The following is a 16,235-nucleotide window of genomic DNA, read 5'->3' on the forward strand; positions in this document are numbered from 1 at the left end:
CCCAAAGTTTTTGAAAATAAGTTAGGTTTCAATACCTAATCATTATCAGGTCTATGTCTGCGACTAGGTGACAAGTTTCTCTTATAATTTGATTTGAAAAGAGCATGGTGTTGCTTATAACTTCCATCAGTTCAAAGTTAAGGGTTGTTAGTATATAATGGGCAGGTTGAATTTAATTTCCCTAGAGGAGCTCACTTGACTGGATGGTCCAGTCAGTCAGGGATATAAATGGAGTGTTGTTTATAGCATTCGTGAGATTATTTTATCCTCTTGTCACTTCTGTGTTGGCGGAATCTTATATTTCCAAAATTTGTTTTAGAAAAATGCTTCAACTTATCTATAAAATGAGAGTTAAACTATTCTTTTCCCTTTTGGGTAATGATTTTATTCAGACTAATATAATATTTTAAGATAACAGACATGAATAATAGTGTTAGAATCATTTTATGACATAGTGGTTTCTTATATGCATAAAGCCATAAAATAATAAAAGAAACAACAAAGAATATGAAAACAGTTTAGTTATCGGTACATATTTATATTTTTAATTTTAATACAAAATCAGATTCTAGAAGTTGCACAAAAGAAAGTAAAAAACACTTTACACGTTCATGATTAGCTTTAATACTTCTTTTTACTGTACATACTGAAAATGTTTACATTTACTAGTAAGGAACGCCAAGTGTGTCCATCACCATTTGAATAGCTTGTAGGGGATTTGTGATTTCTTCCATTCTATCTCTTCTCAAAACCCAATCTGGTTTAAGTCTGTGAAAAGAATAAAACTCTTGGATTAATAAAGTTCTTCTCTTAAAAGAGTTACCTTCACTGTTTTGTCTTAGCAAAAATGCGGCTCCTCCTGAACACATCACTTCCCTTACAACCCTCTCAACCAGGTGAGGGCTTCGCATTATCGCCATTTACCACTGTCAGGCTATTTCTCACCATCCTTCCTCCTTTGAGACTGCCATTCTCTCACCACTCCTGACTCAACCATGTCATTTGATTTAATACATCTACTGCACATATTTTTCTACCCCACTGAGATCTCTAATTCCCTGACCTCGACATGTACCCGTCATCCATCAGAATGCTGACCTCACTTCCCTCCTTGTCTAGCTTCGGCCCACCAATATAATCTCCTTGGGCAAATTTCATTAATGCTATTTTTTCTCTTTCCTATTAAATTCAAATGGAAAGTTCTATTTGGATTCCAAGTTGAATCCAAAATATCTGCCTTCTCCATTCCTATAGAGCTGAACAGGAAGAAAAGAAAGATTGCAGAACCAGGGTGATTGATTTTATGTCAATAATTACAAAACTAAATGGGTGCTTGAAATTACCTAGTATGCTTCCTTCCTCTTTCCCCTAGATGACCATTTTACTCCTTTCTTCTTTTCAAATGTCCTCACTCTACCCTCCCTGGTCTGCTTTTCAGCTGATGCTTATAATCTCATACGTCATTAAGAAAATAATATCCATCAGACCCCTCATACACCTTTCTCATATAACTCCCTACTGTGTCATGCATTTCCATCTTCTTATTCTTTCCATTTGGTTAAAAATACAAATATCTATTAGTTGGCAAATGGTCAAAGTGTGGTATAGCCATACAATGGAACAGAACTCTGTGGGAATGAAATTCTAATTCATGCATCAATGTAAATAAATCTCAAAAACATCAAGCTAAAAAAAGAATCTAGCCACAAAAAGCTCTTAACTGTTATGATTCCATTTGTGTAACAATATAAAAAAGGCAAAGCTAAAAGCAGTTGCCAGAATCTAGGGGTTAAAAGGCGATAACTAGATTGGAAAGAGGCAAAGGTAACTTTGGTGTGATAGAAATATTTTATCTCAGTTGAAAAAAAAAAGGGAAGCTATTCATTCATGTTAATTATAGTTTTAAAACATAGCTTTAAAAACATGATTAGTATTAAAATTTCCCAATTCCTTAAATAGAAATCATATGTAGACATGGTCTTCAATAATAAGTTTCAAGCAAGTAGGCTTTTTTTGGTTATACTGTGAAATATGCAACCATAAAACCAATGTACAACTATTACACAATTTATAATTATGAGTAATTATAAAGCTAACTGCTATGTAACCCAGGGCAAAATATAGTGCATTGTCAACACTGTAGGATTTACGACTTGTAGAGAAGTGCTGAATCATGGAAATGGAGATAGGCAGGGAAGGAAGGAAGGGAGGAAGGAAAGAAGGAAATTAAACATCATGAGTTAACTTAGTTCATCAAAATCAATTAAATCTTTTATTAATAAGGTAAAACCAGAAAATGTTAAACCATTTTTAAGTAAAATTTTAATTGCCTCAGCAAAATGTAAAAGTCATAGCTTAAGTTCTAATGTTATAAATTTTGGGCCAAAAATGAATTCATAAATAATAACAATTTTGTAGATTAAATCAGTATAATTCTAATTTATATCATCTAACTGAAGAATGTTACTAGAGTTCTCTACAACAGAAGACCAATTTTTGTCATAAGAAAATTCATCAAATATTACACTTAAAAAGGACGAATTTTACCACTATATGTAAATTGTATCCCAATAAACCTGACTTAAAAAACTATGTAATAGCATGTTTAAATTACTATATAAGTTTCTAAACGCGACTCTATGCTTCCGAACTTCTAGCAACACAGAACAGTAACTGAGTTTGCAGCCTGGCACAGGTCTGGTGGTAACACTCAGAATAGCGCAAAAAGGCATGAGGTGATTCAGGTTTGCTTTTGTGATGAGAAATCATATTCAGATTATCTTGTGTACTCAGAGATAATATTTGGTGGTCGTATCTTTTGTGATGTCAAGATTCATCAATAGATTTGATTATTGTCACTTACAAAGATTTAATTCATCTAAAGCTTTGTTATCAAACTTGCACAAATCATGGCCTAGAGTAGACCTATTATTTCATTAGGGGCTACAAATAATGATAGTTTCATATTCTTTCTGCATTTATTAAACAGAATTTTTTTATAGAGAACTCCTATATCAACCATTGGGTTACCCTAAGATACAGTATAATAAGAAAAATGGGACATACTTGATTTTTCCCTTTTATCCATAGTAAGCATCACAAGTTGTTTCTCTAGCATCCCTCAAGGATATCCATGATTTTTTTCCTTAGTATCATCATAAAGTCATGAATTTTTCATATGATGTGGTCCATTTGTTTTTCAATCCTCCTTAATCTATAGCTGTCACCACTTTAACCACTAACCTCCATCTTGCCAAGTCCAATGGGCATTTTTCATACCTCATCGAACAACTTCTCGTCAGCATTCCACACAGCTGATGTGATACCACTCTGGAATATCTTCTATCCAATTACCAATTCCTTTTCAGAGCGTTGGCTGGTTCTTTGAGTTCTGGAGAAATTGGGGTTGCCCTAAGGTTTGGTTTGGGAATTTCTTTTTCTAGGTATTCTCGTCCCCTGAAGTGACTGCATTTATTACCATAGACTTATATGTGATCTAATGATTCCTGAATCTAAGGATACCAAATACAAATCTCTAGACTGATTCTTCTGCCTAGAACCACAGCCCTGATAATCTAATAGCTCATTTGTCTCTTCCTCTAATTTGTCACAGGAACCTCAGCTTCCCAAAACAAAACCCATGATTCAATGCCCCTTCCCACTCTACCTTCTCCTGTCCTTTTTGACTTTTACTCCTTGTAACTATATTTCAGAGACAATTTCCCAGTCACACTATTTTAGCAGGTCCTCTAAGTTATTCTCTATCCCAGCACTACCACAATCATTCTCCTGAAGTATGTGGCTCCATGCTGTGCCATAATCACAGGTTCACCACCTTAAAGCATAGGGTGCAGCTCCATACCACACTGGTAGAGGTGTCTACTTGGTTAACCAGATAAGCTAATACCCATTTTTAAAAAATGTCTAAAGTTACATATCTTAAACTAGTTAAGCTATTATTATCTCTATAGGCTTGCTGTTGACTGAATACCCCGCCCCCCCAAAAGACACGTCCACATCCTAATCCTTAGAACCTGTAAATGTTACCTTACTATGAAAAAGGGGTCTCCACAGATATACTTAACTAAAGGATCTTGAGATCAGATCACCTCATATTATCTGAACTGGCCCTAAATCCAATACACGTCCTTTTAAGGAGGCGGGAGAAGGCGAAGAGGCCCATGTGAAGACAGAGGCAGGGAATGGAACACCTAGAGTCACCAGAAACCGGAAGCGTCAAGGAAGGATTCTGCCCCAGAGCTCTCAGAGAAAGTGAGGGCTTGCTGACACCATGATTTTGAACTTTTGGTTTCAAGAACTATCAGAGAATAAGTTACTGTTGTTTAAGGCCAGCTTTGTGGTAATTTGCTACAGCAGCTGTAGGGAAACCAGTACAAGATCTCATAAAGAACTTCTTTAGAAGGAGAAATTTCAAGTATCAGGATGATTAGGAGAAGAGTTGGAAATTGATAGTGTAGCCAGGAGGGATTTCTGGCAGCTTTCAAAACACTGAAGTCTGTTCTACATGCAAGAAAAGAAAGTTTATACAGCAAAGCTTATAAAAAGCTAATTGTTAGACTTAGCACTTAACTATTTAATAAAAGGAATTTATCGAATAGCTATTAAATACTCAAAGCCACAGTGTTACTTCATTATTTCCTGAGATTGTCTACTTTAGATTTACCAAAGATTCTATTTTTACTCATATGTTGTTTCTCCATTGTCAAGCACAGTATCTTGTTTATGGTATGTACTCAAATGTTCACTAAGTGATTGAATGAATGAATGAACAGTGACACAAAACTATAGAGGACATTTACTGCTTACCTTGAAACTATTCTTGTTCTTACAGGTGTTTCTGGAATAAAGGGAGTACTTATAGAAGAATTCATCTTCTGTTTATAAAGTATTCTTTCAGTATTCATTTTATGTTTACGAACTGTAAGCTTGTAAAGACTATAAATACGGTCAACAACTTTGGACCTACTTCGAACATCCTAAAAAAGAAAATGTACATTTAGTAAAACTAATAAAATTTTTGTATCCCTTCTATGCTAGTAAAATCAACCATAATAACCACCATACAGTAAACTTAAGAGTCTTTACCAAAATCAAAAGCCATGCTTTCCAAGTTGAGCAGTTAGACTGGTTTAAGTTATAAACTAATTTGTAAGACAATTATAAAAAAGGTAAATATTTTAAGATTGTACACCTAACTCCATACTGAATAAACAGGTAAATATTACAGTCAATATACCTATTATATCCAGTTACCAAGTCCTGTGAATTTTCTCTCAGTTTCCAGAGTTATCTACTGATCTCTCACAACCCTAGGTCCAGTACAGTCTTTTGCCTACACCACTACATATCTATACTTCCCTCCTTCTTGAATGGTCTCCCTACATCCACACCTGCTTTCCCCAATCCATTCCTCAATCAGTAGCCAAAGTCATGTTAGAACTTAAACTACAACATACTCCCTTGTGTAAAATCCTTCAGGGGTTTTGTTCTGAGGATAAGGGCCAGAATCCTATCATAGCCTCTGGTTCCCCCATGTCGACTGTAACACCTACAGAGATCTCACCATAGAAAAGCTTGACATGTATTTATGGTTACAGCAGGAGGATGAGTCGTCAAATATATGTGGTTTTTGACCTTACTAGGATAATCTGTTACTTTCCTCAAGTAAATGGGAAATGGCTACTTATGTAACTTTAATAAATTTTATTTTTAAAATTCAGTTTCCTCAATACATTAGAAAACCTCCTATATCAACACAACACACACGGCGCACAACAAATAAACACTTCGTGTATCAACAAAAAGGGCAGGTTTGATATATACAAAACCCTATTTAAATTGTGATAATTACTGAAGGAAAAGTGTAAAAGTCTTAAACCTAAAAACCTGGAAAAATAACCTCAAAGGAAGATAACTAATACTTACAGAGGCTCGATTTGTTGTTTTCAATAAAACAGCTAACAAACAACAAGTTTTTGTAAAAATGCTTCCACCCTTGTCTGGGACTTTGTCACCAGGCTTTTCTCGGTACATTTGCAAAAGGTCCAGCAGTGTATCTACGCAATTTTCTGCATCATAAACTGCTGCAGTAGTTTTCTCGTACTTGAAGAGAACAGAGTGAAAGCAAACGTTATAACAAACACATGTTAGCCTTAGAAACAGCCCAAGCAAAAAGAAAGCTTAGGGCCAACTTTTTGGACTACCTACAGCAAGTGCAAAGGACTTGGTGAAATGACTTCATGATATTACTATCATTTCTGGATCCATTTTACATGCATATCTGCATTTTAATTGTTTTCTTCCCAATCGACTTTAAAGTTCCACAAAATATGAATCAAATCTAAAATCTTTGAACATGAACACCCTGAAGTAAATAAAAAGCTTAATGACAAGGTAATTTTACTGAGAACCTTGCAGGAAAAAGATAACTTCTCTGTGGTAGTTAATTGCAGGGTAAAATAATGATAAAGACTAAGATTGAGATATATTTTTCCTGCCTCAAATACCTAATTGTATCACTAGATTCATATTGAAATTCGCATGGGAACAAATAATGCTAATGCTACTAAGATACAAATAACAATAAAACAATATTAACAGTTAACATTTATTTTATATACGAAGCACATTATATATATTGATTCATTTCATTCTCACAATAACATTATGAGGTGGATACTATTACTATACCCATTTTGCAGTTAAAGAAAGTAAAGCACAGAGAGGCTAAGTAACCTATAATAAGCTGCAGAGCTATGATTCGAACCCAGGCAGTCTGGCATCAGTCTGTGTTCTCAACCACCACTTCTCAGTAAGAAAATAATCAGGTAAAGTGTTCTAAGTTGCGGCTAAGGGGTTGGATGGGGAAGATAAATTTGTCATCTCAGTATTTTTGACTGCATGCATTACGGTTTAGTACCGATATCTGCCATCGGTCCAAAGCCAAAAAGCTTAAATGCTAATACCTATATAGAGTCTTACATACAGGGTAACTAAGTGATGGCAGTATCTTAATCACGTTTTGCCAGACATGATTATAAGAGGTTCTATTGTTTTGGTACAATGCAGTGGGATAAGAAAACCAGCTCTAGAGGTGGACACAAACGGATCTGAATTCAGCTCTACCAGTTACCAAGCTCAAGTGTTCAGGCAGGAGATCTAACTTCTATAAGAATTATTATTCCTTCTCTACAAAATCGGAATAACAACATGAACTGCCTGAGAGGATTATTGTAAGAAAAATTAAATGATGCATGAAAAACACTAGCATGTAGGAGGTACTCAATAAATGTTAGTAATCACTGTTATTAATATCATAAAGACAGAAGAAATAAAATCATAAAAAATTAGTTTTTCCTATGTACAATTATGTTAACAGAATAAACATTTTTCCCCCTAAGACTCTTGCACATAAATGAATTCTAACTGGGCGATCTCAGTTCTAGTGGTGAGCAAGCATGAACTTAATTTGCTGGGTCAGATTTCTTGACCAATGAACAATTCATTATTAAAATGGAAAACTACCTTAGCGACATTAAGCAAGACTTGTACAGCATATCTGATGACTTCCATACAAGGAACGCTGCGATTACAACTTCGGATCAAAACAAATATTTTAGAAACTGCTCCACTCTGGGCCATGTTCTCACAACAAAGAGGAGACAATCTAGTAACTACCTCTGAAAGGAGGAAAGAGAGAGAGATAAATTCACAGCAACAAAATGAAGTTTCAGCAAATACTGTATTATAACATTCCTTGTACACTCAAAGGTAAAAATGCATTTCTAACCCTATACGAGATACCATTAAGACAAACTCACCTAGGTGTTTTAAAGCCTCAAGAATAGCAGACAGGTGCTTGTAGGTCAAAAGATAATGAAGTGCAAGTGCAGTTCTTTTGTAGAGTTTGTTTTCTTCTCGAATCTCCCTGTTCACAAGTTGAAGACTTAGTCGTATAGCTTTAATTTTTGTACAATCGTTTTTCTTCCTCCAAGAGTACCCTCTCCATAATGCCTTAAAGAGACAAACAGCAATTTTAAGATTACAACCCAGGATGTTTTGAACTTACATCTACATCTATTTCTACAAAATAAGTTTTTTCAGTAAATTTATAGGATATAAACAGACACTTGGCAAATAAAACCTCAACTCATGTTCTAATAAATAGCTAAACCAATTTTTCTGAAAAGAAGTATATATAATATTCCTGTATATAACCTGAAGCATCATTCATTGACCAAAGGTATCTAAATCTATACAAAATGCTAAAATACTTTTTCATTTCAATCCTAAATGTCTCTAGGGAAATTTGAAAATAAAGGGCTTAACAATGATACAGTATTTATGAGTTATTCAACTGGCAAAACTCAGCGTTTTAAAATGTATGTGACTGTGTTTTTAAAATGTTAGCTATCGTGTAGGTGAATTATAAACCAAAGTCTGGAGCTAACATCATTATTTCCAGTTACCTGAATTTTACTGATTCCATTGTTAAATTTTTCCTGTTTTTTACGGAGGAGAAAACGGCGTACTGCTTTCTGTATTACTGATGCAGCCCTATTTTGCTGGCTCATACATTCTTGAACTTCATGCTGACTTTTGACGATGCTATGATATTTCTGAGCAAACCTCTTCTGCTGTAATTTTGTTCGAAACCATCTCTGTTTAAACATACAGAGTTTTTCTTTACTTCAGGTTTTTAAAATAAATAAATATATATACAGACACATACAAACGAAATAAACAGAACATTATATTGAAATATCTTTCAACCCTCCCCAGTGGCATTACTTCTCCACTCCACTTGGTGCAAATCTCCATTCCACTTGGTGCACACTCATTGGGTATGTGTGTGAATTTAACCCTGTACAACATAGCTTTCATTTCACAACTTCTATAAATTCTATCAAGCTGTATGTCATTCTGCAATTTGTTTTCTCACTCAATATTTTACATGTAAGTATATGTTAATGTATATATACAGAATTCTTATCCAGAATTCATAAGGAACTCCTATAAATCATAAGAAAAAAAGAACTTCCAAAAGAGAAAAGGGCAAAGTATATTTAAAAAAAAAAACCCTACACACATACATTAAGAAAAAGCACACAATACACAGGTAATAATTTGAATATCCAACACATGAAACGTTTTTTAGAACTGCTAGCAATCAAAGGAAATCCAAAGCAAAAATGAGATGCAATTTGCCATTCATCAAAATAGCAAAAATCAGAGTCTTTAACGCTATGTGTTGGCAAGAATGGAAAGAAACCCTCCGACTTTGCTACGAGTATAAGTGAGTACAAATATTTCAGAAATAATTCCTAGCGTTATTCCTGTGCCTTAAAACATCAACCTATTTCTAACCCATCAATCCATCCTAAATACGTCATTCTATAAAGCAAAAGTTACATATTATACGACCTTAGTGTATTTGGAAATTATTTATTAAAATAGAAAATTTATAAAAAAAATTATACCATATAGTTTTACTGTAAAGGAAAAGCTAACCTGAATACAGATGACTGAATTAACCTGCTTGTTAGCATTCTTCACAGCCATGTGAAGTTTATATGCTCTTTGAATTCTAAGAGCAGACAGGTGGTAATACGCAGCTGCTGTGAAGTGAAGAAGCCTAATTTTGGTTTTCTGTTCTAAAATCTAAAAGAGAAATAAAATATTAACCAAATAGTTGACTTTTAAGACAACTGATCAATGTTTACTTTTGTATATCTTCAATACCAAATTATATAAATTAGCAATAATAGGTTAACTTTTAATTATTAATATTATTTACATTGTAACTCAAAGTGATTATAATTCTTTACTGTACCATATTTCCACATGTGTCATCCCTAACTCAGGGTATAAAAAGCAAAATTATATTTTGGGCACTATACTAAAGAACAGATTAATTTAACTAGACTACACAAAAACAGCTAATTAAAGCTTCGAATGTACTATAATGAGAGAAGTATATGAATACTAAACTCAAAACAAATTACAGTATTCTAAGCAGAACTGCCGGAGATGGTCACAGTAAGACAAAATTATTCGAATCGGTTTCTCCAGTTATTAGGCAGTCTTGCACAAATCTAGCACAAGTCTCCTGTAACAGAACCTCTCGATAGTGGCCTTTAGACTTCCAATTCATATTTAATGAACACAATATAAAAGATTTCCTTTTTCATTTCAAATTTAATTATTTTGTCTTTGCCAGTGCTTCATATTTTGGATGCCAAAACATCATGACCTCATTCGGAGGGATTCTCTCTTCCTGAAGATGTGGAAGTTACCGCAGGAATGGTAGCTCACAAACCTCAAGGAGGTGCTGGGTGGTAGCAAATGGCTACCTGAATCACAAGCTCCTTCACGTGGGGAGCTCTTCCCTCACTCTTCTTTCAGTTCCTTTGTTAAGATTCCTTGCAAGAGAAACTTTAGTGGGCGTTCTTGGGGAGCATCTATGAGAAACAGGCTCATAGAACAAAAATCTATAGCAGCCAGTGATCTTGTTACATGGCTCTGCAGAAGCTGAATAAATTCGAGTTAATGGTTATATTAGCTCTGAAATTATTTTCCAAAATCTAAACTTTCTTTTTTTTTTTTTTTTTAAAGATTTTATTTATTTATTTGACAGAGATAGTGACAGCCAGCGAGAGAGGGAACACAAGCAGGGGGAGTGGGAGAGGAAGAAGCAGGCTCACAGCAGAAGAGCCTGATGTGGGGCTCGATCCCATAACGCCGGGATCACGCCCTGAGCCGAAGGCAGACGCTCAACCGCTGTGCCACCCAGGCGCCCCCAAAATCTAAACTTTCTTAACACAATTTAACATCAAATACTTTCATTTCATACGAGTGAGATATTCTACTTAAAAATACTTACTCTTTTTCTTACTAACCAACCACGGACTAGTGCTTGCAGAACAACTGTAGATTTTTTTAATTCTAAATATTTTATTCTTTCACACTTCCCGACCTTCCTGGCTCGTATATATCTCTGTATGGTCAAAGCGGCAGACTTTTGCTGAAGAAAGACCTGCCTTCCTTTGTATCTCCTAAAATTTGCTTGGATCAAACGAGCAGCTCGATGTCTCTAGAAGGAAAAATGTGCAAGTGACATTAATAGAAAGGTTTAATAATTTCAACCCACTGGAGGTTTTTTAATTTCTCAGTGTCAAATGAGATGGTATAATTGTGAATTTTCGTCACCTTTTTAGCTTCAGAATGTCATATTTCATATACAAGAAAAGGTGATGGTGTATAATTTCTAAACCTATATGGGTCTACAGCTAAAGTTTTTATGAAGGTGCAAGCCAAGGTCATAGATATCTGGTGCTCTTTCCCTCTCGTCTTCTTCATACCTCTCATTGTGAGGGAGAAAAGGACTAATATTACCATGGGACAAATACATTTAATAAAAATGCTAGCAATACAAAGAACAGAATGGGCATTGTAAACAGCTACCAGGGAAGCTATCTGTTGCTTCAAGAGCCATAGAGTATATCTTAGAAACAGCACATCTTAGATTTTTCAATTGTATAACATCTTGACAACCAAATTCTAAGACACCTGGAGAAGTATATAAATTAAAATGGAAACTAGATTTTCTTTAAAACATAGATTCCCCCGCCAAATGGCTGAATGACCTTGGGCAAGTCACTTCACCTCTCTAGACCTCAGTTTCCTCATTTGTAAAATAGGTATGCTAATAATAACTATTTCAGAGAGCGATTATGAGGATCAAGTTAGTAAATATACACTAATAGGTATAATAATAATGGCTATATAATAATAGTGACTATTACACGAATGTTGAAATTTATAAGTAGAATTTTAGTTTTGATTTCTTTAATAAAAGGTTATAGGTACTACAGCTATTTTAACCTTTGATGTTAAATATTTTTAATAGATCACCAACTGTAGCTTAAAGAATATATTATTAAGTGTTTGACTTACAGTAGACAAAATATGCTACATCTATTAGGACTTTCTCCAAATAAATTATTTACTCTAAAATTAGTTACTTCAAACTTGGATTTGAGAATATTTTGTAAATGTAAATATACAAACAAAAGTATTCATAAAAAGCATTTTTATGAGTGAATACAATTTTTAATCAACTGCAATGGTATGTTTAAAATGTATAGTTAAGAAAAAACAATGTTTGTTTCCTAAAATAGTTCTTCGCAAATGAGATATTTTTTTTCCTTCTGCACCTACTTTCATCATTAGGAAGTGTTCACGAGCTATTCTTCCAGCAAGTGTAGCTCTCCATTTTCTCTGAATGATAATTGTTGACGCTCTCACATTCAGAAACCTAAAAAGTAGTTATTGGAAAGCAATTACAAATTTCTTTAATCTACTCAATCAGTATTTATTGTACTACCACCCCTGCCCCTGTTAAATACTAGAGAAAGAAAATATAAGAAAGATAATGAGAATAAAAGGAAGTGGAAAGTATAATTTATATTTAAATTGTAGCAATCAGAATTCTATACATACACATACACACACCCTGAAGACACAAAGAAAAAAAAGTTTTGCAATTGGCAATATTGGCAATATTCCAGTGTCAAGAAATATGAATTTCTAGAATGAGAAAGAATTCTGAACAGGATAAAAAAAAGTACAATTATCCAGACCTAGACAAAGCTTAGATAAAGGGGGTGCTGGTAGAAATAATGGCAGAGTATAAAATCTGAGTCCATGTTGCAAGTGAGTCATTGAACAGACAGAAGGGGGTCACAAAGAGAACTTGAGAGATTAGAAAAGCATCAGGCAAATGAGAAATGGACACTTGTTTGAAAGGAAAGCTATAGGCATCATGCAAGTATCTGAGAAGAAATATTCTTTAAGTAGAACTGGAGAAAAAGAAAGTGAGGGCCAGAGATTAAACTTTAGGTGTCAATATGGTGGTAATACATAAAAATTGAGCATGGATTTAACTTACATCATGTTGCCACATTTCTTAGAAAATAAAGCTGAACATTAATGAGAAAAATTCAACATTTTGAAACAGGAAACTTAGATACTGGTCCTTAATAGCGGATAGCAGCACCTGTATCTTTATATGGTAAGCCCTGAGCATCCACCCATGGAATCTATAACTCTTCTAAGAAGAACTCTTCTTGTGTGTTCTCCTAAAACAATCTTTAAAACCACCAATGATACAATAATTCATCAATTCTGGTAACTGAAGAAAAATTCTTACGCTATGAAATAAAAAATAATATTGATAATCTGGTAAGAGCTTTAGAAAAGGTGTTTCAAAGAAATGAACAAGGAATAGGAAAATACAATGAATATAAATAAGTTGGTAATCAGGTCTTCATCATTAAAGTAAAAGAGTGTGGGGGCTAAGTTAAAAAAAAAAAAAGAAAAGAAAAATGAGTGAGAAAACAATTTTGCCAGTAGCTAAATTGACAAGCAAAATGGGCCAATGCATTAATAAGAAAACCAAGATTTTACTGGATTATTTTATTCACTTCCCCTTACCCTCATCCCCATGAAACCAAATCAACTTTAAGTACTTTTTACTGAATTATATCAAGGCTCTATCTCAAAAAATAAGGCAGTCTTAGAGATATACTTTGTTTCATTAGTGGAGCTAACACCAACAAAACAAACCATACAAGTTAGGCATAGCAAATATTTAAAAGAAAAATCAATAAGCAGTATTATTATTATATAAAGACTTGGCTACCACACACACATATTCCCCCCCCCCCCCCAGCTGTCATTTATTACCGTGTTCTCTCCTGTTTGGTACAGAAGCAACCTTGAATGATCTTAACAGTTTTTAGTACAGCTAGATATTCTTTACGTGCTTTCCAATACCTATACCAGGCTTGAATCTTGCAGGCAGCTTTCACTTTATGTAAATATTTCCTGGCATTATAGCTCCTCCACACAGCCTATTAAACACATAAGTATAACAAATACGCAATGAGATATATTTTCTTGTAAACCGAAAGAAAATCAATATTAAAGACAGCTAGCGTAAGGTTAAGTAGACAAAAATCAATTGCAGAAATACAGTCATACGATGACTCTTCTTTCGATCAGGCTCATTCATTCCTGACACCTACGAGCCCTCTGAAAACAGTGGGGCTAACCGTAGTGAATGCCTACATGTACTTGATCACACGTAACCTGTGGCTGGCTGAGAGCTAAGACTAATATAACCCTCACAAATACTTCTAAATTGTAATATGATGTCTGAAAAGCCAGATATGTGCATTGTCCTATCTCAATCCATTTGGAAGAACAGAAGGAAAAGGGACACACTGACTACTCTACTTCCTGGGAAGGAACAGGAATCCTTCCCACCTCCCACCCTGCCTCCCTCACATATATCCTGGGTTTTGTGTCCAGGCTGCAGCAAACTCCTGAGAGCAACTCTCTATCAGGGAACCATCAGTTTTTCCAATTTCTGCGACCTTGAGGCTGACTAAATGTTTAAGTGACAGTACGACTTATTAAGCTCTTAGCACTGTACTAAGCACTGTAGGTCCTTACAATACCATAGGTAGATAATATCATTATCTAATTTAGAGATGAGTAAATCAAGAGAAATTGAGTAACTTGTTGCACAGGTAATACGTGGAAAAGGTATCTTATTTATTCTCTATAAATATCTCGTGAGATGAGTAAGACCCTTATTTTACAGAACAGAAACTGATGTTGAGGAAGGAGAGACCTATTATACTGCGTATCCAGAAGGCAACAGAGGCAAGATCTGAACCCAGGTCTGACTCCAAAACACCTAAAACAAATACTGCAGCTGCGCCTTACATGGGGATCAGGATCCAAAGTCAGCTGCCATGCAAAAAATACATAATGTCAAAATTACTCTTGTGATGTCCTTAACTTACTCAAAGTATATCATATGTGGTTTCTAGGTAAACAAATCTGAATACCAACATACTGGTATTCACACTGGGAGCCAGGTGTCAGTATTTCTAAAAATTCCAAGTGATTCCCATGTGCACTAAAATTTGAGACCACTGATTATATGTTAAAAACAAGATGTGTAAAATATAATTTTTAAATTTAATTATATACAAGAAAAATAGCCAAAATTTCCTAAGATTGTTATTTTGGCTTTTCTGTCATTTCAGTTGAATATAACCCTAACTAATACATCCAATTAACATATTTCAACCATTAACTTCTTGGCAGCATTTGGAACTTGAGCGTTCTTTTCTTCCTCCCTTACTCCTTGGTTTCTTGATACCATAAAATCTTTTAGTTTTTCTTCTTTATTCTTACTACTATGTTTTGGCTTCTCCTCTCAGTATTCTCAAATGTTGACATTCTTCAGGGTTGAGTCCCAGGCAGCCTCTCTTCTTTTACCCATTTTCTACATTACCTCTGGGTGATCCCATCACTCCCACGACTTCAATTATCACATGTATGCCGATAATGTAGAAGTCAAATTTGAAATCCGTACTTCTCTCCAAACTCCAGACAAACACAGCCAACTGCCTTGCTAGACATCTCAACTGAGACATCTGTTAGGTACTTCAACTTCATCACGTACCCCAAACTGAACTCATCGTCAATCTCCCAATCTGCTCCTCTCCCTGCTCCCTATGTCAGTGAATGGTAACATCTGCTGAGTTACTTAAGCCATACGCATGGCTTGGATGCTTGTTTACACTCTATATAACGCAAATCCTACCCCTTCCACTCAAACCAGTCCTCACAATCCCACTGTCACTACACTTTACTAAACCATCTTGCACCTGACCTAATGCCAATAGTCTCCTGGCTGGTCTCCCTGCTGCCCTTCCAGTCCCTCTTTCACATTCCTGCCAGAGTAATTTTTTAAAAATAAAAAAACAATTCTGGTTTTCTCCTTTTTAAATTCTTCTAGAACTTCTTTTAATCCAGTAGTAAAGACTAATCTTGTGTCTGTCTTACAAAGCTATGCACTATCTCACTCCCTCTATTGCCAACCTGATCTCATATCATCTTTTATTACTGCACCACACACACACACTCCCTCTCTCATTTTTGAACTCTGTGTTATCTCCTATAGCTGGATACATTGGATACATTTTATTGGGCTATTTTTAATTCATCCTTTGGCTTAACATCTCAACGTAAATGCCACTTGTCCTAGGAAGTCTTTTCTGACCACTGGGACTAACTTTAGGTTTCCCTTCTTAATGTTCCCAGCAACATAAACTTCTCATTTTGTTTTATAATTA

The 16,235-nt window shown here is 34.8% G+C and overlaps 1 protein-coding gene across 1 annotated transcript in view; it reads right to left on the reverse strand.

Annotated features, from left to right (window-relative positions):
* Positions 1 to 600: 600 nt before the first annotated feature.
* The window catches only part of ASPM (assembly factor for spindle microtubules), a 62,714-nt gene continuing 47,079 nt past the window's right edge, over positions 601 to 16,235 (reverse strand). Inside the window, exons 19-28 of the mRNA XM_008685169.2 lie at positions 13,768 to 13,934; positions 12,241 to 12,337; positions 10,904 to 11,113; positions 9,532 to 9,681; positions 8,490 to 8,681; positions 7,842 to 8,034; positions 7,546 to 7,700; positions 5,947 to 6,123; positions 4,828 to 4,997; positions 601 to 768 (exon numbers count right to left, since the gene is read on the reverse strand). Of these exons, the coding sequence (XP_008683391.2) occupies positions 666 to 768; positions 4,828 to 4,997; positions 5,947 to 6,123; positions 7,546 to 7,700; positions 7,842 to 8,034; positions 8,490 to 8,681; positions 9,532 to 9,681; positions 10,904 to 11,113; positions 12,241 to 12,337; positions 13,768 to 13,934 (1,614 nt within the window). The 3' untranslated portion in view covers positions 601 to 665. The remainder of the gene's footprint in view (positions 769 to 4,827; positions 4,998 to 5,946; positions 6,124 to 7,545; positions 7,701 to 7,841; positions 8,035 to 8,489; positions 8,682 to 9,531; positions 9,682 to 10,903; positions 11,114 to 12,240; positions 12,338 to 13,767; positions 13,935 to 16,235) is intronic.

Source organism: Ursus maritimus, unplaced genomic scaffold (genome assembly GCF_017311325.1).
Source record: "Ursus maritimus isolate PB19 unplaced genomic scaffold, ASM1731132v1 scaffold_2, whole genome shotgun sequence".
In the NCBI taxonomy this organism is placed as follows: domain Eukaryota; kingdom Metazoa; phylum Chordata; class Mammalia; order Carnivora; family Ursidae; genus Ursus; species Ursus maritimus.